General features: G+C 46.3%; 1 protein-coding gene and 1 long non-coding RNA gene across 3 annotated transcripts in view; one reads left to right on the top strand and one right to left on the bottom strand.

Moving 5' to 3' along the window:
- The window catches only part of LOC130708140 (uncharacterized), a 50046-nt gene extending 37734 nt beyond the window's left edge, over nt 1–12312 (top strand). The window contains exons 1-3 of one of the 2 annotated variants that reach the window (XR_009008208.1): nt 9917–10050; nt 10152–10258; nt 12176–12312. This is a non-coding gene — a long non-coding RNA (uncharacterized LOC130708140). Of the gene's footprint in view, nt 1–9916; nt 10051–10151; nt 10259–12175 lie in introns of those variants that run through there. The other variant, XR_009008207.1, reaches the window with a different exon arrangement.
- The window catches only part of ST6GAL1 (ST6 beta-galactoside alpha-2,6-sialyltransferase 1), a 139583-nt gene continuing 122059 nt past the window's right edge, over nt 10420–27943 (bottom strand). The window contains exons 7-9 of the mRNA XM_007195240.2: nt 17124–17222; nt 15711–15885; nt 10420–13257 (exon numbers count right to left, since the gene is read on the bottom strand). Of these exons, the coding sequence (XP_007195302.1) occupies nt 13010–13257; nt 15711–15885; nt 17124–17222 (522 nt within the window). The 3' untranslated portion in view covers nt 10420–13009. The remainder of the gene's footprint in view (nt 13258–15710; nt 15886–17123; nt 17223–27943) is intronic.

Here is a 27943-nt window from a genome sequence, read left to right as displayed (position 1 = left end):
ATGCAGGGTACATCAAGTTGATTGTGGAGATTTAATCCGCTGCTCCTGAGGCTGCTGGGAGAGATTTCCCTTCCTCTTCTTTGTTTGCACAGCTCTGCGGTTCAGCTTTGGATTTGGACCCGCCCCTGCATGTAGGTCACCTGAGGGCGTCTGTTCTTTGCTCAGACAGGATGGGGTTAAAGGAGCAGCTGATTAGGGGGCTCTTTTCAGGCCGGTGGGGAGGGAGGGGTACAGAATGCAGGGTGAGCCTGTGGCGGCAGAGGCTGGTGTGACATTGCAACAGCCTGAGGCATGCCATGTGTTCTCCCAGGGAAGTTGTCCCTGGATCACAGGATCCTGGCAGTGGCGGGCTGCACAGGCTCCTGGGAGGGGAGGTGTGGATAGTGACCTGCACTTGCACACAGGCTGCTTGGTGGCTGCAGTAGCAGTCTTAGCGTCTCATGCCCATCTCTGGTGTGCACGGTGATAGCCGGGGTTCGCACCCGACTCTGGAGCTCGTTTAGGCGGTACTCTGAATCCCCTCTCCTCGTGCACCCCTAAACAATGGTCTCTTGCCTCTTAGGCAGGTCCAGAGTTTTTCCCAGGATCCCTCCCGGCTAGCAGTGGCACACTAGCCCCCTTCAGGCTGTGCTCACACAGCCAACCCCAGTCCTCTCCCTGGGGTCTGACCTCCAAAGCCCGAGCCTCAGCTCCCAGCCTCCGCCCGCCCCGGCGGGTGAGCAGACAAGCCTCTCGGGCTGGTGAGTGCTGGTTGGCACCGATCCTCTGTGCGGGAATCTCTCCGCTTTGCTCTCCGCACCCCTGTGGCTGTGCTCTCCTCCGTGGCTCCGAAGCTTCCCGTCTCTGCCACCCGCAGTCTCTGCCCGTGAAGGGGCTTCCTGGTGTGTGGAAACCTTTCCTCCTTCACAGCTCCCTCCCAGAGGGGCAGGTCCTGTCCCTATTCTTTTGTCTCTGTGTTTTCTTTTTTCTTTTGCCCTACCCAGGTACATGGGGAGTTTCTTGCCTTTTGGGAAGTCTGAAGTCTTCTGCCAGCATTCAGTAGGTGTTCTGTAGGAGTTGTTCCACATGTAGATGTATTTATGATGTATTTGTGGGGAAGAAGGTGATCTCCACGTCTTACTCCTCTGCCATCTTGAAGGTCCTCCCCTATCATTAAATTTTTAATCCATGTTCTCTTTTGACTCATTGAGCATCTGTAGAAATATTATTTTGAATTCTTCATCAGACAATTCCTGGAACTCCATCTCTTTGGGGCCAGTTACTGTAGGTTTACTGTATTCCTTTGATGGAGTCATGTTTTTCTGAGTCTTCATAATTCTGGTAGCCTTGTTTAGGTGTCTGTGCATTTAAAGAAGCAGGTGCCTCTTCCAAACTTTGTGGACTGACTTTGGTAAGGGAAGACCTTCACCTGTGGGTGGGTGCACACTAGAGCATGCTGTGATGTCAGGTCTAGTGGTGCAGGGTGCCAAGTTTGGTGGCATGTGGCAGCACACAGGTCCATCAGGGGCATCATGTCTCTTCAGCTCAGGCCACTGGGGTTCCCAGCGTCAACAACTGTATGTCCTTGGCAAGGACTGTGGGGAGTCTGCAGTGGTTGCAAGAGCTGCTGGGGTCCTCAGTGGTGTCTGCAGGTCCAGCAGCTAGGGACCAGGGCAGGCAGTGGCGATAGTATGCACACACTTGGCTGTAGGGGCCAGCTGCAGGTGCCTATATCATGGCAGGTGCCAGTTGCAGGCACACACAACATGCTGGGGGCCAGTGTAGGCAGCAAGGGCCAGGGACAGCTGTAAGCTCACTGGCAGCTACCGGAGCCCTGGCTATCAGCATGCTCTCCCATGGCTGTACAGTCCTCCCCTGGCTGTGTGAACTTCACGGTGAGGGGGATTGGGCTGGAGGTGCACAGGTGCACAGCTGGAGGAACTCTAGCTATAGGGAAGTACAGTCGTTCAGGCCAGTGACATAAGACAGGGCCTGATCTGGGCCCACAAGGAGCTATAGGAGCCCTGGCTGTCAGCATGCTCTCCTAGTGGCTGTACAATCTCCCCCCAGGTGTGCAGCTGGGTGAAGACTAGTGATGGATGTCAGGGTGGCAGCATAAAAGTGAGCTGGAGGGGCTAGCTGTGAGTGCACGCACAGCAGTAGGGGTCATCCGCAGGGGTCTAAGCTGGTGTTTCACACTGGTGCAGCCTCAGAGGCCTGAGCTAGCTGCCAGTGCAGTTCCCAGGCTCTGGAGGGAGACGGGATATGGGGGGTGGGGAAGGTGACGGATCAGGGAGGGACTCAGGCAGCTGGCCTCAGCGAGCACAAGTACCTATAGGCAAAAGCTGGTGAAATCTGCAGGGGGTCTGTGGCAGCTGTGTTAGCCATTGATTCTTCTTCAGTGGCAAAGGCTGCTGGGTTTGTCTATAGAGCAGGTCACTGTGAACTGTGATGGCTCCCACTCTGTGACCGCTTTTCTTTTTGTTCCTAGCCATCTCTGTACATCTCAGCTTTTCCTGTCTGTGGGGTGAAACCTAAGCAGATCCTTTGTGTGGCACCCAGAAAGGCTGGAGAAGCTGCTCACCTGACTGTTTCTTTCCTAGAAAGGAGAATTCTTTCTAGCTGGGAAGTTCCCTCTTGGCACTAAGAAGTGCCAGCTTGAGGGATGGGATGATGCAGGCATGATGAAACTAATTTTCTTCTCTTCTTGTGCACTTATTCTCAGGGTTTTTGTTCCACTGTGTGCTAAAATTTCTTAAGTGGAATCCAGAGCTCTCCCAGAGCTATTTTTCTTCATGACTAGCTGTCTAATTATTGGTCTCTGTGCAGGGATAGAGCTTGGGGTCTCCTATATTGCCATTTTGGTGCCAATCACTCTCCTTGTCACTGTTGTCGTCAATGTTATCTTTGTAACTCCATCACAGAACTGGACCCATTGTAGGCACCAATATTCATCAGTTGAATGGATGAGTGGATGGGTGGATGGATAGATGAATGAAGGAACAAATTTACTGTTTTTTTAAGTTCTAGAAGAAGAGGGTGCAAAGAGATAGCTGGCAGGATTGGTAGGCCCTAGGCTCAAAGAGTTTTAAGTGAACTTTAGCTCCGGACTAGAGAGTCTGTCCTAAGTGAAGCTTGCTGAGTTAGGCCATAGTAGAAACTTCAGTGTAAGGGTAAATTTAGAAAGTGTTACCACTCTTGAGTAGTGGGCTAGCACTGTCGGTGTTCTTCTAGCTGGTAAACATGAAATACTGCTGTGTGGCTTCTGATGGAATTTACCGTGGTCTGGTGAGAAATAACTCGCATGAGTGAAACTGAAGGGAAGAAAGCTGAGATTACTAACTGCTAGCCAAGTATGGCAGACAGTGAGATCAGCATGGTCACCACAGGCCAAACCACTAACTCCCTTCTCTTGGTAAGCGCTGCCTGGAGCATTATGGTCTACTACAGTTGGATTATTTTATTGTAAAAGTGGCTACTCAGGGTTTCTCTAAGTTTTTACTTTCACCTAGAACTCTCAGTTGAATACTACTTTATTACTCAGTGCTGCTCAGGGCTACCCACTTTTGCTGTGCAATATGTTCCAAGAATGGGATATTTCCTATTTGGAAAAACGGTATTCATGTAAAGACCTAGCACACATTTCCCTTTTGATCTACTTCCACAGACATTCAAGAAGGTTCACAGCCTTTGTCTCAACCTAAGCTGCAGAATTCAACAGACTTTCAGCTATTTTTGTGCTGTGCCTAAGACTGGTCCTTTTCCATTTATTTAATTATGCCTTGGGATAGACCTTTGACAAGTGGGTTTCAGAGCTTCCCGATAAAGAACTTAATGTAGGTTTTTTCCACCTGTTTTAAGACTCCTTCAATCGTTTTTGGCAAGTGGTAAAAACAAACCTCTGAGGAAGCACAGTGAGAGCTTTGGGCTTTCTGCCCTGACCCTGTTTATTCCGCTAGACAGGCCCACCTGTAGGCTGCCCAGGGCAAAGATGTAGTCATTAGAGACAAACACAGCCCTCAGCACCACAGAAAGATAGACCACATCTCATGTCTGGAAAGCGTGGGTCACTTCTGTAGCTAAAGTCTTTGAAAATGCACTTACTCAAAGCAACCACACAACTCCGCGGTTCCCACGATCATGTTGCCCCCCACCCCTCTCCTGGTTGACCTGAGTATGTACACACACACTTATGTGGAACTTTTCTGTCAGAGGCCATTTTTGCTTCCCAAAATCTCGCTTCATGCTTTGACCTTGGCCCTTTAATAGAAGATCCAGCTACCACAAATCTCTACCGAAACAGGGCTGAGAGGAAGTGGATGTCTTCATGACAGCCATCACTGTCCTCTTCTTTTTTCTTCTGTGAGCACCAGTGCCAGGCACCAGCCATTCTGGCTGCTTCTCCTTACTTGCTCACGCCACACTGCGTTTTCAGTATCCCATAGATATTTTGGGGAGTATGAACTTATAAGGTCTTCTCATACTTTCACTACAGTCCTCTCTTCCTATTCCATGGGACAGGGCTATAGAACAATCAGCATCCGACCCCCTCCTACTGTGGCCCCTTGACCTTAAGCCAGGCAGGTTCACCTCAGCTCCGTCCCCTTCCCTTTGGATGAGGCCCTTTTCTGGAGGCTCTTTACCAATGAGGAAAATAGAGGCCCATAGTATCCCTTCTCCAGTCTCTGAGACAGAGCCAAATGGTTGAATGAGTCCAGATTCAGCTTAAGTATAACTCTTAGAACATTTATTCACTTCAACTTTTAATGAAGAGATGTTTCAATTTCTGGCCAAGATAAAGAGACTTGATTTACCCTCCTGCATGAAACAGCTAAAGAACTACAAAAAATGTAAAATACGGTTTTGAAGACATTGGAAATCAGGTAACAAAGAACAGTGATCCCTGAGAAATGAGAAACAACAGAGCTTAGGAGCAGTACCTAAAAAGAACCAATGGTTACCAGGAAGCTTACTTGCACCCCAGAACAAAACTCAAGAATATTTATTAGACTACAGAAGTATCTAACAGCCAAAAAGAAAATATTTATATCTGGCATCCAGTCTAAAATTACCAGGACATTCAAAAAAGCTAGAAAAAGCTACCCATAATGAGGAGCAAAATCTATCAAAACTGACCCAGAAATAAAAGTTGATATTATTAGTAGATAAGAACATTAAAAGTTGCTAAAAGTATATTTTATATTTTCAAGAAAGTAGCAGAAAGATGAAAACTGCAATATCTCAGATGAAAAATACTCTGGATAGGATTAACGGCAGATTTGACATTGCAGAAGAAAAGTTTAGTGAACCTGAAGATGTAACACCAGAAACTATACAAAATGAAACAGAAAAAATTAGAATTATAAAAAATGGAAAGAGCATCAGTGAGCATTAAGCAATCTGTTACTGTATTAGAGTTTCCAAAGGAACAAAGAGAGAGGAAGTGAAAAAAGGTTTGAGGAAATAATGGCCAAAAATTTTCCAAATTTGATTAAAACTATAAACTTACATATCCAAAAAGCTCAAATAACCCCAAGCATAGGAAACATAAAGAAAACTCCTGACTACTGTTGGTAGTCTGTTAGGTGTGGCTGGTTCCCGGTCCAGTTGGTTGCCAGGCCCTACCTTGTGCCCTGGCTGCCGGCCACTGGTAGGCGGGACCAGGTCATAAGCTGGCTGGTTGCAGAACCTCAGGGGGTCCCAGGGCTAGTGCTGGCCCACTAGTGGGCAGAGCCGGGTTCTGGGGTAGATGGTTGCAGGGCCAGGGGGTCCTGGATCTAGTGTTTATCTGCTGGTGGATGGGGCTGATTCCTGACACAGCTGGCTGCCTAAATGATCTGGAGGCATTTTTATGATATATTTTTAAATTAAAAAAAAAAAGTGGGATATGGTCTTTTTTTTGCATTTTCTACATATATATGTGTGTGTGTATGTATGTATTTTTAAATTTTACTGGAGTATAGTTGATTTACAATGCTGTTAGTTTCAGATGCACAACAAAGTGATTCAGTTATACATGTACATATATTAACTCCTTTTTAGATTCTTTTCTCATATAGGTTATCACAGAATATTGAGTAGAGTTCCCTGTGCTATACAGTAGGTCCTTGTTGGTTATCTATCTTATATATAGTAGTGTATGCATGTTCATCCCAAGCTCCTGATTTATCCCTCCCCACCATGTTTCCCCTTTGGTAACCATAAGTTTGTTTTAGATATCTGCAAATCTGTTTCAGTATTGTAAGTAAGTGCATTTGTATCATTTTTTAAAATTAGATTGCACATATGAGAGATATCATATGATATTTGTCTTTCTCTGTCTGATTTACTTCACTTAGTAAGATAATCTCTAGGTCCATTCATGTTGCTGCAAATGGCATTATTTCATTCCTTTTTGTGGCTGAGTAATATTCCATTGTTTATATGTACCACATCTTCTTTATCCATTCCTCTGTTGATGGACATTTAGGTTGCTTCCTTGTCTTGACTACTGTAAATAGTGCTTCAGTGAACATTGGGGTGCATGTATCTTTTTGGATTATGGTTTTCTCCAGATATATGCCCAGGAGTGGGATTGCTGGATCATATGGTAGCTCTATTTTTTTTTTTTTAATTTATTTATTTATTTATTTATTTATTTATGGCTGTGTTGGGTCTTCGCCTCTGCGCGAGGGCCCCCTCCAGCTGCGGCAAGCGGGGACCAGCCCCCACCACGGCGCGCGGGCCTCCCACCATCGCGGCCCATCCCGTTGTGGAGCACAGGCTCCCGACGCGCAGGCCCAGCAGCTGTGGCCCACGGGCCCAGCCGCTCCGAGGCACGCGGGATCCTCCCAGCCCAGGGCCCGAACCCGCGCCCCCTGCATTGGCAGGCAGACCCTCAACCACTGCGCCACCAGGGAAACCCGGTAGCTCTATTTTTAGTTTTTTAAGGAACCTCCATACTGTTCTCCATCATGGTTATACCACTTTACATTCCCACCAACAGTGTAGGAGGGTTCCCTTTTCTCCACACCCTCTCCAGCATTTATCGTTTGTGGACTTTTTGATGATGATCATTCTGACCGGTGTGAGGTGATACTTCATTGTAGTTCTGATTTGCATTTCTCTGATAATTTGTGATATTGAGCTTCTTTTCATGTGCTTTTTGGCCATCTATATGTCTTGTTTGGAGAGATGTCTATTTAGATCTTCTGCCCATTTTTTGATTGGGTTTTTTTTGACATAGAGCTGCATGAGCTGTTTGTATATCTGGGAGATTAAGCCCTTGTTGGTCACTTCGTTTGCAAATATTTTCTCCCATTCTGTGGGTTGTCTTTCATTTTGTTTATGGTTTCCTTTGCTGTGCAGAAGCTTTTAAGTTTAATTAGGTCCCATTTGTTTATTTTTGTTTTTATTTTCATTACTGTAGGAGGTGGATCAAAAAAGATATTGCTGCAATTTGTGTCAAAGAGTGTTCTTCCTATGTTTTCCTCTGAGAGTTTTATAGTGTCTGGTCTTACATTTAGGTCTCTAATCCATTTTGAGTTTATTTTTGTATACGGTGTTATTTTTGTATATGGTTAATTTCATTCTTTTACATGTAGCTGTCCAGTTTTCCCAGCACTACTTATTGAAGAGACTGTCTTTTCTCCATTGTGTATTCTTGCCTCCTTTGTTGTAGATTAATTGACCATAGGTGTGTGGGTTTATTTCTGGGCTTTCTATCCTGTTCCATTGACCTGTATTTCTGTTTTTGTGCCAGTACCATACTGTTTTGACTACTGTAGCTTTGGGAACTGCTAGTAGGGATTATCTTTGGATGGAGATGGACTTTTTCCTCTTCATGATTTCGTGTTTTGACAGTAAATATGTGTAACTTTTATAATCAAGAAAAGCATTTTCCTTAAAGAGAAAAGGGGGAATCCTGCCTGTCCCTCAAGACTGTCACCCACTAAGACTCCCCAGATCCCAGCCAAAATGAATCTTTCTTCTATAACTTCATTATTGTGCTTTTACCTTGTATGATCATATTCCTTAATATTTGGCATTTGCATAGTATTTTTCTTCTATGCAGTTATAAATACATGCCTAACAATAACCATACTTTCCAGGCTTAGCTTTTCAGAAAATGGCAGCTCTCTTCTCTCACTTGAACCTGATACTACTACACACAGACAGGTCAGGTCTAGTTTCCCAGGCTCTGATTTCTTGGAGGGCAGGTGCTGGGAGTCTTTGTCACTGTCTCCCAATGCCAGCCACAGTGGGTACTCACTGTGCACTTGCTGGACTGAATAGAATTCCTCTCCCCATTATAAACTTGTTTTCCAGTCAATCCTGAGAAGGACTGGATGGCAGCATAAATGCTTTGGGTGATGGGATTTCATGGGTGCAGGTGAGGCCTTTTCCTCTCTCCTGAAACTGATGCCATTACCCAAGCCCATAAGGATGAATTTTCTGGGTTAGGGTGTTCCTGCCCCAGTTAGAGTGGAAAGTGTCCCTGGGGCCATAATGTACTCCCCATCACATCACAGAACATCCTCGAAGGCTGCCGTGAAAGTCACAGATGAAGCAGAAACCAAAGCCACACAGGGAGCTGGGAATAGGGTGGGGGTGGCAGTCCCAGAGTCCCAGTGCACTGCTTCTCCGCCTCCTGCTTATGGCTGTGGAGCCATTACTGGTGTGGGTAAAGCACACTTGCCAAGGTGTGAAGCATTCTGCAAGAACAAAGAGCCTGGAGTCGGGCTTCAGTCAGTAAGGGGATCTATGGGTGGGGTGGGCATGGAGGATGCAGGTACGAATCTCTCTATTGGTCTTTCTCTTTGTGACTTGTGTCTTTCTCTTTGTGACTTGTGTCTTTCTTCTCCTTAAGTGACTGGTGAGGAAAAGAGAAGCCTGGGTCCCATTTTTCCTCCTTCACCCCTAACATACACACCTTAAAATAACCAGCAGATACCAAAGTAGGAACCAGGGGAAAGGCAGCCTGGGGAGGTTGCAGAAGCTCCCCCCAAGACCCAAACAGAGAAGCCTAGTGCCACACCAAGGCCCAGCTCACCAGTTGAAAGGACCTTATAGAGATTTAAGGCCACTGTAAATTTGGCAAGCACAAATCTCAATTTCCAAACTAATTGAAATCTATTTTTCTTTCACTCCTCTTTTGAGCTCCCATTCTCCTGAGATTAAGGCAGAAACCCAATCTCAGTCGAGATGGCGTTACATCTGAGTTCCAGGGAACTTGCAACGCTAAGGCATTAGGTGCAGGGGTCGGGGAGTAGTCTTCCGTGTTAGCTGACCTCTCAACACTACTCAGGGGTCCCTCATTCACGATCTCATCACTCAGCTGCTTCTTCGCCTCTCCAGGCATGGGAGCTCTTCAAGGCTGCCTAAGGTCCAATCTGCCTGGACTAGAGACCCGTGAAAGCCTCGCTCTCCAAGGATTTGCTGGTCCTTGCTAGAGCTTTGGCTGGGGACACGGCACAGGGCCCTCTCTCCAGGTCCTGAGACAGCCTGGTGCCTCTCAGTGTTCTTTCCAGCCCCACTCCAGGGGACTCTGTTGTAGGTAAGGAGTTATAAGCAGGGGTGGGGAAATATTTGTTTGCTAGGGCTGCCATAACAAAGCACCACAAACCGGGTGATTTCAACAGTAGAGATTTTTGTTTCACAGTCCTGGAGACTGGAAGTCCTAGATCAAGGTGTCAGCAGGGTTGGTTCTTTCTGAGGGCTGTGAGGGAAAATCTTCCATGCCTCTCCTCTAGTTTCTGGTGGTTCACTGGCAACCTTTGGCTTGTAGAAGCATCACCCTGATTTCTGCCTTTATCTTCACGTGGCGTTCTCCCTGTGTGCATGTCTACCTCTAAATTTCCCCTTTTGTAAGCACACCAGTCATACTGGATTAGAGGCTCACCCAGCTCCAGTATGACCTCATCTTAACCAATTGTCTATTTCCAAATAAGGTCACATTCTGAGGTACTGGGGGTTAAGACTTCAACATACGAATTTTAGGAGGACATATCCAGCCCATAACAGGAGGTGGGCAGTTCATGGGGAAGAGGAATTATGTTTTTCTCCACTTACGCCTGCTCCTCCTCAGGATTTGTATGTAAACAATTTGGCTATTCCCTTGGGACATCATTCCTTTAAGGGTTTTAGGCTTTTGAAACCAACCTTCTTTTCATTCGCTTTCTGCCCTACTGCAGCCCTTCCCTGAGGTGTTGGATGAACGACAGCGTCATCATTTGAATCCCAGCAAGAGCAAAAGGAAGAAAATAAACCAGTCACTATCTCAAAGATGCTGTCCTGCCATGTAAGTAAACATTCCTTTTCCTGGAGTGTTGAAAAGAGAGGCTAAGAGGCCAGAGGAGCCTGTGGTCGAGGATTTGGGGGTTTGGAATTCCAGTTGTGTCCTCTTTGGAGACAAGAATTGACAATGAGCTGTTGTTCCCTTAGCAAGTAAGAAAAGAGGGACAAGCTTTTTAAAAAACATTTATTTTAAAATTTTACATAATCTTTGGGTAATTCAGAATTAGCTTAGTCATGATTCAGAAGTTTCTGAGATTGATGTCTCAACTCCAAACCAATATCAATAGCTTATCTGATTGATAGAAGGATTTGAGGACCTCATGATATAGAATGAACAGATGGCTACTGAAGAAGACAGAACACCTTAGAGACAGTGGCTTTCCTACAGGACTCGGTCATAATTTTTAAATTACCTGTCACAAATATTAAACATCTTATCAGACTAATGATAATATCCACATCTTATTTGCATTCTACCAGTTTCCATGAAGAGAAAGCACAGAATGAAATTAATTTGATCCCTTAATAATAACAATTAAAAGCTAGCATCTACCCAGTGTAGTCTTAGTGTCCACACCATCTCTCTCCTGATGATGGAATGCCACCTTCCTCTGCACTCAGTGCTCATGATTCAAAGATTGTGAGGAATTCATGGGCCCAGAGACATGGAAAAGACTCATGTTACACAGCAGCCAGTGGCCCAAGTGCTCTGCCCATCCCCGAGCAGATCAGGCCTAAGCTGCAGGCAGGGAGAAGGAGGGGCACGTTCTGCACCCTCCATTCCCTCGGATGGTCTCCAGGGTGTTCTAAGCAGGGTAGGTGTAGCCTCCCAATAGGACATTAACTTCCCTCAGGACAAGGCCCCCTCTCTGGCCTTCAAAGCAGGGCCCTGCCCAGATGTGAGCACAGAGCAGGTCCTTAGTAAAGGAAGGGAGGAATCCAGCATGTACTGAGCACCTGCAATATGCCAGGTAACCCTCACAGCACCTGTGAGGCAGGCTTATCACCCATTTTACAGATGTGGAAACAGAGGCTCAGAGAGGAGAATTTGCCCATGGTGGCATAGCGAGTAATAGGAGAACATCACTTTGAAAACCCAGGGCTTCTCACTCCAGAGCTCTTTCTACTGCCTACTCAAGCCAATGGTTTGGCAGCGAATGAGGACTCCAGCTCCAAAACAGCTGGTCTGGAGCTCAAACATTCGAGGCCCTTGAGCACACAGGGCTAGCTTTGGGAGTCCAGCAGCCTGGCCCAGCCCAGTGTGGCTCCCCATCAGGGCAGGGGACTTGGCACAATGGTCCAGGAAGTGTGTAGACAGACCACGGCGGGCAGGCCTCTGCCTGGAGACTCTGGTGTTGCTCCCTTGCAGGAAGGGGTGGAGGGTACAGCAATCTGATACACCTGGTGAGAATCAGTCGTGATCTCCAAGGTTCTGACCTCTGAGAGCTACTTTAAGTCCTAGGAAACCACATTCCCAGTCCCTGAGAGACCTTTCACAAAAGGCCCATGAAGGTCAAAAAAAATGGGTGAGGACATTTTAAAGTGGAAAATGCTTAAAAGTAATTTTGGAGGAGGAAGACTAAAGGGAAAAACAAGATTGTGGGAGGAGGTTTGGGGGTAGGCATCAAACAGGAAGACTGGGATTTGGTGTGCACACCCAGCTGGTAGGCTAGGCTCAGACCAGGCGAGCCTGGGGAAATCAGGGTTTTGGCATCTGGCTTGCCTGGCATCTGTCATGGGGCTGCACTTGCTGCCTCAGATATGAGGGAGGGGGCTTCCTCAAAAATAACTTGAACCTGTAAACTCAGGCAGATCTTAGCGAATAAATATGGGTAATAAAGGCAGAAAGGAAAACATATCTCAGATGACTCAGACAGAATCTGCTTGACATGTTTTTCCTCTTCTAAAATCCACTCCACAGCCTCCAGCTCCATGAAGCCCTCTGCGACCCACTGACACAGGAAGTGTGTGGCCCCTCCTGGTGCAAAGATAGCAGCACAGCAAGCCCACCACCCTACAAGCCCACAGGGCACCGGGCACCGGGCACACTGAATCCATTCTGTCACTCGCACTGAGCTGTAAGCAACTTGAGGATGGAGACAGTACCTTTTTTTCTGTACTCTCATCTCCTCACATGTGGAGAGGGCTGTGGGTTCATCAAGACCCTTTGCTCACCAGCACCAAGGCCAAGGGCCGCCAAACCAGCCGGAGGGATAGGAACACTGCCTCTCCCGGGGCATGGACCTTAGGAGCAGCTTAGTTCTGGAGGAACTGACTGTGTTTCCTATGCCTTGTGACACATACTTGCCCCTCAGAGGCACCTTGTAATGGGCACAATCATAATATGGGAGACTTTGTTTAAAATATGAAATCAGTGTCTAGGTATAGATTTCAAGCGTGACAGAGCACTGGTTTGCAAGAATAACATCATTCCAGTGGGGAAAGCAGCCCAGCTTTGGCAGCCCTGCTGGCAAAGGTGGATCTTGCATTTACCTGTGCAGGGGAGGGGCAGAGAGGACTCTGGAAGGAATCCTGGGCGTGTGTGCATGAGTGTGGCGGGAAGCTCTCGATTCACACACCCCCATGACAAAAGGGCAGGCTGGGCCTGGGTCCCTGCCCTTGGGTTCCTGAAGGTTCTTGCTGCCTGGAGTGCAGGCAGTGATCATTCAGGAACAGCCTTCCTGGGCCCAGGGTGGCCAGGAGACCAGCTGTAAAATGCCCGATGGAGAAGGGTGAGGGGGCCTGGCCAGGCAGCTTATGCTCCGCAGCGAATGCTCCGGAAGCCAGGCAGTGTGGCTTTTCCAAGCAGGTAAATGTCGTCGTCCGTGCCCCGGTTGAGGTGCTTCACCATGTTCTTCTCAAAGAGGAGTGGGTGGTAGGCGCCCATCGTGCAGGCGCTGTCGAAGAACTTCTGGTAGTAGTAGCACACGTCAGTCTTGCGCTTGGATGGGAGAAACTCGTAAATATCCACCTGGTCACACAGTGTCATCATGATGACGATGCCTGGAGAGGCGAGCAGAGGTGAGTCCTGCCCGACAGCCCACCCCAGCTCCCCAGGCTTCTGCCCGGGGAGCCCAGCAGCTCGCGCCCCCAGATCTGGGGAGGTGTCTGTCTGGAGTTGCTGAGTGTGATTCCCAGTCTGAGTTGTTCTGGGAAGCCAGTCCAGCAGGCTGTTCCTCTGGGTGCAGGGCCCTATGCACCTTCGTAGGGCTCGTGCTGCCCTGCTCAGCGCCCAGGTCAGGGCCTGGTGCACAGCAGGTCCTCCCTAAACGCTAACGGGTCGAAAGGCTCCATCATCAGTCAGTCAGTGAACTGATCACTGTCCGAAAGCTATACTAAGAGAGAGGACAGCGTGACTGAGGAGACAGAACCATTCCCTGCAGATGTGACTTTCTAGCATCTCTGTATCTTGGATCAGCCTCTTAGATGGTAATTTGGGAGGCGTTTCTTACCTCAGTACCTGGAGAAACAGCGTGGGGAGGGAAGGCTTCGTGCCTCAGGTGGGAGGAGGGACAGTTGGCACGGGAGCATGCCATGGTCTGTACTGATGCGCTCTGCTCAGTCAGTCAGGCGGGAGACAGGAGCCGAGAGGGTGTGGCCAGGTTGTGCTCTCAGGGAGGGGTACAGAACACTCAGGGTGCAGACCCAGCAAGAGGCGGGAGACGCCTGCCACCACCCCCCACGCTTGTCCCCACCTGGCTTGGTCATCTCCTGCCGGACACGTCCTGCTTGGGGCCTCAGGTTCTTCATCTGCCTCAAGGGGGTGATCTACCCACTCTTCCTACCACATAGGCTATCGTTAGGATGCAGTAACATCATGGCTCTAGACTGCTTTTGTCAACCGTAAATATAGGGAATCTTTATGATGAACAGTTCTCACTAACAGCAAAACTGTAAACTACTAGCAGCAACTCTGTTCTAGAAGAATCAGACGTGGGAAAAGCCCCACCTCTGCCCTCTGGCTGCCTCCTGGTTCAATGCGGGAGAAGAGACACCTCTGCAACTAACTGATGAAGGCACGGCAGAAGTGCTTCTGGAGATGATGGGAGGGAGCCCTCTATGAGAGAGGGTTCTGGTACACCTCCTGGAGCACGGGTATGGGGCCTGGCAGGGGCTCTGGCCATGAGGGGTGGGCAAGGGGGAAAGCCTGGTGGTGGCGGGAATAGCATGGGCAAAGGCAGGCAGTAGGGCGATGAGAAAGTGTCCCAGGAAGCTCTCCATCTACTTCTGCTCAAAAGGGGTCCAGGGAGAGCCCCCTAATGCACCCATCCAAAAGTGGAAGGGAAAGGTATGAAGACGGTGGGATGCTGAAAGCGCCTCCATCTCTTTCTATCAGGAAATGCCTCTGATAGTAAACATTTATTTGTTCATTTGCTCAAGGAACATTTAGCTCAGGGCTATCCTGCGCGGGACCCACAAGGATGAAGCAAACGCAGTCCCCGCCCTGAGGGACTTTGCAGTCCAGTAGGGAAGGTGGGCGGGCCAGGGACCGTGGGGTGGGCGGGGAGCCATAGGCAGCCCTGGAGGCTCGTGGAAAGTGCCCGTGGTCCAGCTGAACTCAAAGTGAAAGGGAGGGAAGGGCAGACGGGCCGTGAGGGTGGAGAGGTGTGGAGTAGGTCCAAGAAGAAAGTCTGTAGCCAGTGTGCAGGGCCCCCCACACTCTGACCCCAGCCCACCCCCGTGTCGGCACCCACAGCTCCATTTGTGGCCCCCAAACCTGGCTAAGCCTCACCACTCAGGCTTCTCTCAGGGCCACAACTAGGGTGGTCACTAGGGTGAACAGATTTTTGAAATTCTGAATAAAATATTATTGACTCTTCCTTTTTCCACAGATTCTAAGATGGCTCAGGACAATAATGACATTATTATTGACCCTGTCTTTATCTAAAATTTTGATATTTTGTCTATCATAAAATTTTGCATTAATTGTGATTTTTTTAAAGATACTGTATTAAGATATCATTTGTTTCTGAATTTCTTGGCACCTCCTTAAATCGTACACCTGAAGCAAGTGCTTCGCTGGCCCCATCCGAGTCTCAGCCCCGCTCCTCCTGTTTTCTTGCCTCCTCTTGTCTGTGCTTCCCATTTCTCCATCTCCACCTGCCAGATCCTCCCCTCTCCCAGGCCTGGGCCAAGTTCTCGAAGTTCTCAGACTGTCCCTCTAGAAGGGGTCCTCTCTCCTATGGCAACGGGCTGGTCACTCTTTCCTGGCACAAATCGAATGTTGCCGCAGACACCTGACTGAACTCTTCCACTGAACACCCTGAAATTAAGGAGGTGGAGTCTATCTTACTGATCTCTGTGTCTTAGCTGGAACTTGCCTCCGTGTACAAACACAGCAAAAACCTAGCAACTGTTTGGTGAACGAACAAACGAATGAACGAATGAGACCCCAGTAGAAGGCTAATCTATTCTAGAAACAAGCACAAGAGGTCCTTCCCCAGACATGGACTCACCGAGCATCCCAGAAGACGGGGGGTTTGGCTGAATCTGCTCGGGGGAGATTTCTTGAATGATGTCCCACAGCTCCCAAGGCATCTGGGGCTTGAGGATGTAAAAGGGCTGATCAGGATGCAGCTTACGATAACTCTTGAAGTTATCAAAGAAACTGTAGTCAGGATTCTTGTACCACTGAAAAAGAAGGAAGAGGTCTTCTCAAGGAGAGCAACGTGCCAATGCCACTGCTGCCCCCAGGGGGTCATCCTCGTCTGAGGACTTGAGGGGAGGCGGGGAAGGACCAAGGCAGACTCCTGAGGCACAGCCCCTTCATCAGAACAGATTCCGGACTTCTCCTCCACATCACAGCTCTCACTTGATAGTGGGGGACCCAGCACACAGCCTGTGCTCACCAAGCTTTGAGCTTGTTGACCCTGGAATGGCTTCAGACTTCAGGATCATAGAATCCGGGAAGGATATCAGAGCTGAGAGGGCCTCTTGGCCCTATCTAACCCCACCTCTCTTTTTTAAAGGGGTGAAAACTGGGGCACAGCTTGTCACATCCGTGGATTCACAGTCCTTGACCTGACCCAGGCAAATTTCAGTTCTAAGTGAGATCAGTACAAAACTGGAAACTGAGGTAGTGAGAGGACGGTGCCAGGGATCACCAGAGCCCATCAGCTATTGGTGTGTCCCGCGTAAGAATGAAGCGTCCCAAGAACAGTGCTCTCTGTCCCTCCTCCCTAAAGCCACTCTCCTGTGGCCACAGCAGCCCATATCAGGGAGAGGCCAACTGACGTGTGTAACAGTGAGAGGGCCGTTCTGGAGAAGCTAGACTCCAGCAGGACTGAGACTCTTTCTCCTTCCCTGGAAAAGCTGATGTTGCCGATCTGGGCCCTCTGCTTAGCAAATCAAGTCCCAGGGCAGGTGACCCCCCCCCCACCCCACACGTACACATATTCTGTTTTCCTCCTCTGTAAAATGGGAATAACCATGCTTCTATCTCTCTACTTCTTTATGTAGCTATGAGAGTGAAATGAGAAGCATCCGGAAATTGGAAGTGTGGGGCGAGTGTGGTAATATTACGTATAGAAGTGATAGTAACCACTGTCTATTCCTGCTGGTGCCCGTCAGGAATAATTGTATTACGTGAACACCATCCACCCCAGACGGTGGGAAATGCAGCCACTGTTACAGCTGGTACAGACCACAATTGGGAGACAAATACACGGCAATGCAGGGTGGGCATGGAGAGCACTGGTGTAGGACAGGGGTCCTTCTGAACCGCTACTCCAGAAGTGGGGTGCCCTAAAATGGAAATAGCCAGCCCTCAGGGTGGTCCAGGTCAGCCGTGACTTTAAAACCCAGGACCTCGGGGAAATCTATAGACAAACAGGTGACTCAATCCCAATTTCCCATGGACACCCACTTACCTTTGGGATATCTGAATGGTAAACAGATGGGTCCCATACAATTAGGATTCCTTCATTGTACAAACTGTCTTTGAGGAAGCGCCCTTCTGTGGTGACCAACTGCAGGAAGAAACAGACAATCTGTCACCTGGACATTTACATGTGAATGTTGGCTTGGAGTAATACCTGACACATCGTAAGTACCACCTGAGGCCCCAGAGCCCCATGAAGCTTCTGAGTTTTGGTGCAGCACTTAACTTGAGTAAGAAGAAGGCAAAGATGCCAGCCAGAACCTTGTGGACCTGAAAGGACATTTTGTCATAATTCATCAGCCATAGAGCAGAAAGGGTTCCACTCAGACTTTTGAGGTTGTTGGAGCAAGGGTACAGTGAATATGGCTCTGGGTATAGTCCCCTGCAGTCATACCTTATATGGGGGTCAGGGGAGTGAGGTTTAAAGTCAGAATCTCATATAACCAAAATGATCTCTGAAAAGCCCTTCAGTCACCTATAAAAATCCAGCACGCAGTTATTACAAAGCATGATGGAGACGGACACAGGACATCTCAGAATCTAATACAGGCCATGGTTTCTGCAGCACTGGACCAGATGGCAGTATCTGTGGTTGAGCACCAAATGAAGTAGTCGGCTCGTGTGGAGGGACCATGGCATATGCAAAAACATACGCTTAAACGTGAGAATCTCACCAGGCTGGGGCAATGCTCGCGTGCACCCTGCTGGGGAACCAGCCACTGCTCCTCTCCTCCCCACACTCCCAGGCCCCCCTGCTCTCAGGCTGGCCTGGGCAAAATGTGACTGTGATAAGACTCCATGGGACGGATCAGTTTTGCAAAATCCATTAACAGCCTTTTAAAAAAGTATTTACTGTATACCCTTTGACTCAGTAATTTTACATTTTGGCATTTATCCTAAGAGAAGCTAAATTTGGGGGAAAATTATGAACAGATATGTTAATTAAAGTACTTATCAAAATATGAAAAGTGTGGCAGGAGAAATTGAAAACTACTAGACTTATTACAGAAAGACCTGGCTCAGTTCTTGGCTTTGCCACTTGTCTGATGACCATGAGCAAGTCAGACAGTCGCCCTAGGCCTAGTGCAGGTAACAATGCCCTGCTCTCTCAAACAGGAGGTGTCTTGAGGATCAAATGCAGCACAGGAGTGAGTGAGAAAGAGACAGAAGGGGCCCCGAAGGCTTAGCAATGAAAGAAGCTGTGTCCCTCTTAAGGGACAAAGTTGTTTCGTGTGATCAGCTGTCAGTCACCTTAAAAAGCAGGTGGGAGATGATATTGCCCAGGTGTAAAATGAACAAATGGCAGAAATCAAATCAAGAATGGACTGGAATTGAAAGCAAGAATCACAACAGTAATCCCTCCCCAGGAATTCCCTGGCGGTCCAGTGGTTAGGACTCGGCTCACTCACTGCCTGGGGGCCCAGGTTCAATCCCTGGTCGGGGAACTAAGATCCTGCAAGCCACACAGCATGGCCCCCCCCCAAAAAAAAATCCCTCCCCACCTAGATCACTCACCATCACGAAGGCTGAGACCTAATCAATGTCCCTGCAGTATCTGAAGAATGACTGTGGGAAGATGGGTGGTCTGTACAACCAAGAATGGCAATTTGCCAAGAGCCTCTAAGGTCATTCAGCTACCCCGTCCCCATACCTTTCCCCAGATGTAGGAAGGTCCTGGGAGCCTGAAGAATATAATCTCATTTCCTCAGTGTGTCTTTGAAACAAGAACTATTGGTGGTGGGCCCACCCTGGCCAGAGGTTGTGCAGTTGTACTGGGTGCTAAGGAGCCCCCAGGCAGTCACAGGGTGCCAGAGTGAGGATGGCCGTGAGGTAAGTGAATGTTAAGGGACAAATAAGACTAGGCCAAGTCAAGGGAGTGAGGAGGGAGAGGGAAGAGGACCTGGACAGAAGAAACGACGTGTGCAAATCCCCAGATGTGAGAATACGTGGCAGAGACTGCTAGGTGTCACCCCATATCCATCCTCTTTTTCCTCCTTGGTAACAGATACCTCAACACATGGCTACCTAAAATAAAGACTACCTGAAATAAAAATGTCCCAGCCTCTCTTACAGCTAAGTATGGCCATGTGACAAAATGTTGGCCAATGGTGTGTAAGCAAGTGTGACTTCCAGGAACTGTTCTTAGAGGCAGGGTTATGCCCTTCCTTGTTCATTCCTCCGTCCTGCTGGCAAAAAGTGGATGTGATGGCTGGAGCTCGAGCAGCCATCTTGGACCATGAAGTGGAAGTCACGTGTTAGAACGGCAGATGCACAAGGGAGTAGAAGCTTGAGTTCCTGACTCTCTGGAACACCATACCAACTCTAGACTTCTTTTACATGAAAAACACTTTTTTATCTTGTTAAGCTAGTGTTGAGAGGTGGGCAGAGTATTCCTGTCACTAGCAGCCAAACCTAATTCTAATTAGTAGAGTGAATAGCTTTTTTGGGAATTGCAGTTTGTCCAGTGTGGCTTAGATACAAAAGGAGAGCCAGAAGAAGTCAGAGACGCTCCCACACCAGGGAGCTTAGGGTTTCCTCAGTAGATTACAGGAACAGTGAAGGCTTGTAAGTGAGAAGAATCCAAACAGACCAGTGTTCTGGACTAGAGTTTTTACAGAAAAGGAGATCACATAGAAGCTGCTGCTATAGCCTAAGTAAAAAATGATGGGGAAATGAAGAAAAAGAGTTACAACTGTCAGCTGTAGACTTGCAGACTAACTGGTTGTTGAAAGTGAAGAAAAAAGGGGTCAAGGTGACTCCTGGACCTCAGGCCATTTCCTAGAATGAGAACATGGAAAGAAGAGCAGCTGGTATGTGCCTTTGGGAGTGGAGTGGGGATTTGAAGTTCGAGGATGAGGCAACTGACCTAGAGTCCCACAGGTGAGAGGCCATAGGAACTGGGAGGGGCCCCACACCTTCCAACATTAAGCACTGTCCTCTTTCTGTGGAGAACACGGTAACTCACAGCACAGGAATTCAGAGCTATAGTCCAAAGGCAGACTGCGCATCCTGGCAGACAGGGCTTTGTGAGGTAGACATGTTTGAGCGGGTGACAGGGAGGCCCCAGGGGTAAGCGGGACACCCTCACACTATTTTATACATGACTTTCAAGACTGAACTCTACAATTTCACTCCCTGTCCAATCCCACTCCACCCCCCACTCAAAAAAAATCTGCCGGTATATTGAAAGTCTAAACCTTAAGCTATGCTTCTTTCTGTGCAGAGGACCTGACACCAGGTGATTTATCCCTACTCATGAGTTGATTTATCCCTACTCACTTACCTTCTCTGGGCCCCAGGTGCCTTATTTATAGGACATGACCACCCTGTAAGTCCCTGCCTGGGTGACCAGCCATGTCTGGACAACATCTCAGTCATTTGTCCAACTGCAGCACAAGTGACTTAAAAATAAAGCTCTTCTCAAATGCTCCTGTACTCACCCACATGCACAGTCTGACCTGAGTTCAGGGATCCCCAGGGCCTCATGATGAGGAAAGCAAGTCATTGCCAGAGCAACGGAGCCCCCAAGGAGCACATGCCAGGAAAAGACTACACTTGGGAGATGGGCTGTTGCTGTTTAGAAACCTGTTTAAAGTAAACTTTCCAGTCATAAAGTAAGAAATAGTCACTGCAGAAAGTTAGAAAATACAGGAATCCACGCACACACACACGCACACGCACACACACACATCTATCTACGTACATACAGAAGAAAATAATCATGCATAACTGCATTCTTCAGATATTCCCACTGTGACTATGTGAGTCTTTTTTCTTACCAGATCTTTCTTCCCCTCTGTTATGAACTGAATTATGTCCCCCCCAAAATTCATATGTTGAAGCCCTAACCCCCAGTGTAACTATATTGGAGATAGGGCCTTTGGGGAGGTAATTAAGGTTAAACAAGGTCATAAGGATGGGGCCCTAATCTAATAAAACTGATGTCCTTATAAGAAAAGGAAGAGACAGCAGAGATCTCTCTCTCTCTCCCCCCAACCCACATGCACATGTGATGGCATAGAGAGAAGGTGGCCATCCATAAGCCAGGAAGAGCCCTTGTCAGAAACCAACCTTGATGACACCTTGATCTAGTACTTCTGGCCTCCAGAACTGAGAAAATAAATCTCTATGTTTCAGCCACCCCATCTGTGGCGTTTTGGCATGGCAGGCCTAGGAAACTAATACACCGTGTGTGTGTGTGTGTATGTGTAGATATTGATATATCTTAACTATAGAGTTTAGACTTAGTGGTTTTGTTAAACTCAGACAACAGTCCAGTTTGATGTCTTCTCGTTTACCCCTCACAATATTTCCAAGCCCCAAACAGGGCTTGAAAAGGAAGCTCTGAGAGGTTATGAAACTGGCCCAAGATCACACAGCTAGGAAGGGATGGAGCTGGGTTGCAAATCAAGGTATGTCTGACCTCCCACTGTCCTAGGCAATCTTTCAAAAATGTTGAGGGACGATAAAATAAAGTTCGTGTTCTGGCTGCCAGATTTGCAAATTTGCCACAGTTGCAAAGCTAGCTAGTGCTCTAGGAAGACAAAGAGGTCTTCAAGGTCTTCTGTAGACCTGAAAAATGATATGAAGGCTCTGGGCCTTAAGGGAAGGCCTGACCATTGTAAACTGGACCTGGACAGGGAAGTGCTAAAAAGAAGGGCACCACAAATTGAAACCCACCACAAACCGCAAATCAGAGGGGCCCGTAATTCTACCTGGAATCACAGGAAAGGTCATCCAAAGAACCATAATATATTAGAGGAAGTAAATGTTGGAAAGTACTTAAATGTTCAAGCAAAGGAGATTGAAAGAATAAGCTGTGAAACTCCCCCACAAAGGAGTACTATGCAGCTGCAACAAAGAATGAGGAAGATTTCTAAGAACTGATACGGAGCAGTTTCCAGAAGGTACTGGGAAAAAGCAGAGTGTAAAAGAGCATATATAGTCCGCTACATTTTTGTAAGGAGTAAGGTGAATTAAAACATATATATATTTATATATATATTTGTCTTTACAAATAGAAACATAGAAGTATAAATCACACAACAGTAGTCAGTTACCTACAAAGGGTGGTGGTGAAACAGGGTGGAAGGAATTCAGGAGTGAGTAAGACTTTTCCGAGTATACCTTTTTGGATAGTTTTGAATTTTGGAAGCATGTTAATATTCTGTGTATTTTTTTTAAAGTAAGGAAAAGAAAAACCTAGAACTGGAACAAAATGAATACAGTTGAATTTCAAATGAATTCATAATCGAAGTGAAGAGAAACAGAAGGACTAATCGAGGTAACTTAGGGTTACCTCATTATTTGGCCATATACCCTCAGTCTTGGGCGGAGTGTGAAAGAGAATTGCAAACAAATCCTAAGCTTTGATAGGTTTGTTTTATGTAGAGATATGCAAAACAATTTTCAAATTACTTTAGATGTACTATAGATATGAGCAAATAAATCAGTGTGCTGATGTTGTTAGAAGGGGGATTCCCACTTTGAAAGAAGGAGGGGTTACAAATACACAATGGGGAAGGCAAGGAATACCTTCGTGTGGAAAGACTGAGGTATCAATTTGAGTCTGTCATTTCTAAAATAGGTATCTTTGCATGTATATACATGTGCCTATGTAGATGTGTATACATACACACAGGTATGCATATATGTAAATGAATGAATACACATGTATGTGTATTGTGTGTGTACATGCATATATTTCCTCTACCTGCTGAAAGGGCCAAGAAGCAAAGACAACCTCATTAGGCATGAACATATCTAGTACCTAGATCTTGGTTTCTAATACCATTTTTCACTTAAAGGAACCAAGGCTCCTTGGGAAAAACTGGCATATCCCAGAACTAGGGTAGGATAGTATGGGGAAATAAAACTTCCCAGGATCTCTCAGCACTCCTGCAAAAAGCCCCAGACTCCTGAGATTCTTTATAAACAATGAGAATAAAATCGATAGCTATTTGTCTAGTTAATTGCTCTTCTCTGATTCAAAACATAATAAAACTTCGCTTGTCTCCCCAAGAAGCTAAATGGTTATAGCTCAGACTATATCTCTAGGTTAATACAAAGATATTCTAAGAGACCAGGAAGACCGGAGCAGGAGGAAAGAGCCCAGGAACTTAGGGACAGCTCTAAGTAAGTTTATTTATATTCCAAGGGGCTGGAGTAAGAAGGGGACTCTTTTTCAGGAGGGGAAGAGGACAGCTACCTCCTGCCTTTTATAAGCGAGGGAAAAAAATCACTTATTTTTGTCCCTTGCTTACAGGGTACCTGGCTACTCATGTAGGATAATTGGCCTGGCTCTTATTGCATTGCACTAGGAATAAGAACTTAAGCAGAGACTAATGCACTTCTTACTTACTCTAAGGTATTTAAATAAGAAATCTATCTCTGATCCAGAACACTTGGTGTGTGCATTCAGGATAAAATTAATAAAGATGAAATATTAAAAACCCAACAGATGATAGGTTACAAAATGAACTGGAACATCTTGTTATGCCAGAAAGTATAGAAGTATTTTAAAAAATGATGAGGGCAAGCATGTCATGGGGAAACAAGAGCCAGCTTGAAGGAACTCCCACTAGCCAGATCTGGGACAAGTTGAACACCTAAGTAGTTCAGAACAGTAATGAATTAGAAACCATTGAAAATATAGGAATCTCTGAGTTCTTACCAATAACAAATACAAAAAGAAAAGAAAGAAGGAAGAAAGGGAGGAAAGGAGGGAGGGAGGGAGGAAGGAAATAAATGGAGGAGGAGAAGGGAGGCTTCTTGCTTATAATAAAATTCTGAGTGCCAGCGGGATGACATGGAGAAGGGAGAGCTGAAGTTAAAAGACCCATCATTTTTCAGCCATTGTAGTAAAGACTGGCTCAGGCAAAAGTGATCAATGAATGTTAAACATAGGAGGGAATTTTGATCTGGAGCAGAATAATGGCACAGTATTAAAGTGTTCACTCATAGACCGCAAGGGAAAAATGTAATTATACAGTGGCCAAATCAAACAACACCATATCCAGGCTGAAGGGCAGATGGACACTGGATGCCTCCTGATGCGATGCTCTTAGGAGGATACAGTGTCATTTGTGTAGTTTTCCAGCCAGGAAAGCAGAAACTGAATTTAATACTGAGAAAGCATCAGATAAACCCTAAATTTTAAAAAACTTTAAAGAAGGACTTTATTCTTCAAAAATGTCAGTGTCTTAAACGACAAAGGATATGGAGATACTCTAGGTTGAAGGAGACTAAAGAGGCGTAACAACTAGATGCAGCACGTGACCCTAATCTGGATCTTGTGCTAGAAGAAAAAATATGCCATAAAAGACATTATTGGGTCAATTAACAGAACTGCAGTGCAGCCAGATTAAAGTATGGTATCAGTGTAAATGTATGAAGTTGATAACTATATTTTGGTTACATAAGACAATACTCTTATTCTTAGGAAGTACACATTAAAGTATTATCTTGGTCAGTTCAGGCTACTATAACAAAATACCACAGACTGGATGCCTTAAACAACAGACATTTACTTCTCACAGCTCTGGAGGCTGGGAAGTCCAAGATCAAGGTACCAGCAGATTCAGTTACCAGGTGAGGGCCCACTTCCTGGCTTGCAGATGGCTGCTTTCTCCCTGTGTCCTCACATGGTAGAAAGAGAGCAAGCTCTAGTCTCTCTCCTTTTTTTTTATGAGGACAGCAATACCATCGTGGAAACCCCTCCCTCAAGACCTCTTCTATACCTAATTATTTCCCATATGCCCCATCTGCAAATACCATCACATTGGGGGTTAGGAAGGACTTCAACATATGAATTTGGGGGAGAAACATTCAGTCCATAACGTTCTACCCCTGCATCCCCCAAAATCATGTCCTTCTCACATACAAAACACATTAATTCCATCCCAACATCCCCAAAAGTTTTAACTCATTCCAGCATCAACTCTAAAGGCTGAAGTCCAAAGTCTTATCTAAATATTATCTAAACCAGAAGAGAGCGAAACGATTCAACCTGAAGTAAAACTCTTCTGCTGTGAACCCGTGAAGCTGGATAAATTATGTGCTTCCTAAATACAGTGGTGGAACAGGCATAGGGTAGAGATTCTCATTCCAAAAGGGAGAAATTAGAAGGAAGAAAGAAGTGACAGGTTCCAAGAAAGTCTAAGCCTAGAAAAGTACATACCATTAGATCTTAAGGCTTGAAAATAATCCTCTCTGGTTTGATGCTCTGCCTTATGGACGTGGTGGGGCACCAGTCCCACCTGCGTGGCTCTGCCGGGCAGGAGTCACTCCCCCAAGGCCCTGGGCAGCTGCCATATGGCCTACTGAGGTCAAGGCAGTGCCCTGCCCCCTTTGAAACCAAGGAGGCAGCCCTGATGGTCTCTGAATCACCATTGGGTTCATTCTTCCCTTGTCTTGAAGAATGGTATATGTTTGCGGGCAAAGAGCTCTATAGTTTGGTCCTGTAGAATGTAAGTCTGACAGCCTGCCTTCATTTTGCCCTGTATCCACACTCGTTCAGTTCACACTAGCAGTGTTTCTGCTGGGGTGGCTGATTAGGTCTGTGGTTCACTCCCACACTGACCTTTTTATCAAATGCTTGTTGGGCCATCCTCTTACTGTTTTTTTTCAGAACAAGCTTTCTCATTTTTTGCAATATAGATAAGCTGAGAATTTTCCAAATCTTTAAGTTCTGTTTCCTTTTTGCTAAACAACTCCTTCTTCAATTCATTTCTCTCCTCTCACATTTTACTAAAAGCAGTCATGAGGAACCAAGCCACTCCTTCAATGCTTTCCCTAAGGCAATTTCTAAAAATTGCCTCAGCTAAATATCCAGTTTCTTCACTCACAATTTCTACCTTCCACAAAACGTTAGAACACAGTTCAGCCAAGTTCTTTGCCACTTTATAACAAGGATCACTTTTTCTCCATTGGTCAATAACGTATTCCTCATGTTATTTCCATCTGAGAGACCACACCAGAATGGCCTTTATCATCCATATTTCTGCCAGCGTTCTGTTCATGATTATTTATCTTCTCTAAAAAGAGGCGTTCTCTCCAGCTCTCCTCTTTTCTTTCTGAGTCCTCACCAGGATTCCCCTCTGTCTGTATTTCTAGCATGCCCTTCAGGACTCCTCCAGCTTCTACCAGTTACCCAGTTCCAAAGCCACTCGCACGCTTCCAGGTATTTGTTACAGCAGCACTCTGTTTCTCAGAACGAAAAAATCATAGTCTGCTCAGGCTGCTATAACAAAATACCATAGACTGGGTAGCTTAAACAACAGATATTTATTTCTCATAGTTCTGGAGGCTGGGAAGTCCAAGGTCAAGGTGCCAGCAGATTTGGTTCCTGGTGAGCACCCTCATCCTGGCTTGCAGATGGCCACCTTCTCACTGTGTCCTTACATGGTGGAGAGAGAGCGAGCTCTGGTCTCTCTTCCTCTTCTTATAAGGATCCTAATCCCTTCGTCATGGGGGCCCCACCCTCAGGACCTCATCTAAACATATTTCTCTCCCAAAAGCCCCACCTCCCTCCAAATACTATCATATTGGATAGTTAGGGCTTCAACATACAAATTTGTGGGAGAGCTGTAAACGTTCAGTCTGTAACAGATATTTAGGGCTTGATGTCTGTAATGTATACAACTTACTCTCAAATGAAAAAAAAATATTATGAAAGATGGATAGACCAGATCATATAGCAATGGGGTAAAATGAAAAAATAATAAGTGAATCTGGATAAATGGTATATAGGCATTCTTTGTATTTGTCATATTATTGCAACTTTTCTGGAAGTTTTCAAGTATTTTCAAATAAAAAGTTCAAAAAACAAAGAAAACGAGGAAGTTTGGAGGCAATCCACTGAGTGAACAGGAGGTTCTTTGGACTATACTTCATTCAACAAATATTTCTTGCACATCTACTACATAATGGGCACTATCCCGGGCACTTGGGCATTGGGCATCAATGAACAAAACAGGCCCAAAATGCCTCCTCTCATAGTGGGAGAGCTAGGCGATAAATGAGATGGATAAATTATATGATGGGAGTGAGAAAACATGGACTTAGAACGTGTCACCAGAGAGCCAGGAAAGAGCCCTGGACAGGCCATTAGGAAGGCTTCAGCCTCATGGGCCTGCCATTGTCCTCTGTGCAATTGTACAGCTCACCTTCTCCTCTCAGGCCTCAGTTATCTCATTTGTAAAATGAAACAATCAGGCAAGACCCTGGGCTTCACAAGGGCAGGGAGCATGTCTGTTTCTGTTTTGCTGCGGTTGTTGGCAGCTGAGTTCTAGCCCTGTTCACAAAGTCTGGCATGCAGCAGGTGATCAATAATTCATTCTGAAATGAATGAATGGCTAGTTGATCTCCAAAGTCCTTTTCGGCTCTGGGATTTCCAATACCATTTGGATCACCTTAAAGGATGTCATGTCACGTCAGACATCACATCTTATTCCACAGATATTAGAAGGATAATGAGGAAATATTATGAACAACTTTATGCTAACAAAGTCAATAACGTAGAAGAAATGAACAGATTTCTTGAAAGATATAGACTAACAAAGCTCAAGAAGTCAAGAAGAAACAAGTAATACGAATAACCCTTTATCTATTAAAGAAATATGAATTTGTAGCTAAAAACCTTCCCACAAGGTAAATTCTAGGCCCAGATGACTTTACTGGTGAACTCTACCAAACATTCAGGAAAAAAGTAACACCAGTTCTACACAAACCCTTCCAGAAAATTTTAGACGAACAAGTCCCAGCTCACTCTGCAACGACAGCATTACTCTGATATCAAAAATACAGACA

This window comes from Balaenoptera acutorostrata, chromosome 4, assembly GCF_949987535.1.
Source record: "Balaenoptera acutorostrata chromosome 4, mBalAcu1.1, whole genome shotgun sequence".
Lineage (NCBI taxonomy): Eukaryota > Metazoa > Chordata > Mammalia > Artiodactyla > Balaenopteridae > Balaenoptera > Balaenoptera acutorostrata.
The sequence above is the reverse complement of the archived record's forward strand: the minus strand, read 5'-3'. Positions and strand labels throughout refer to the sequence as shown.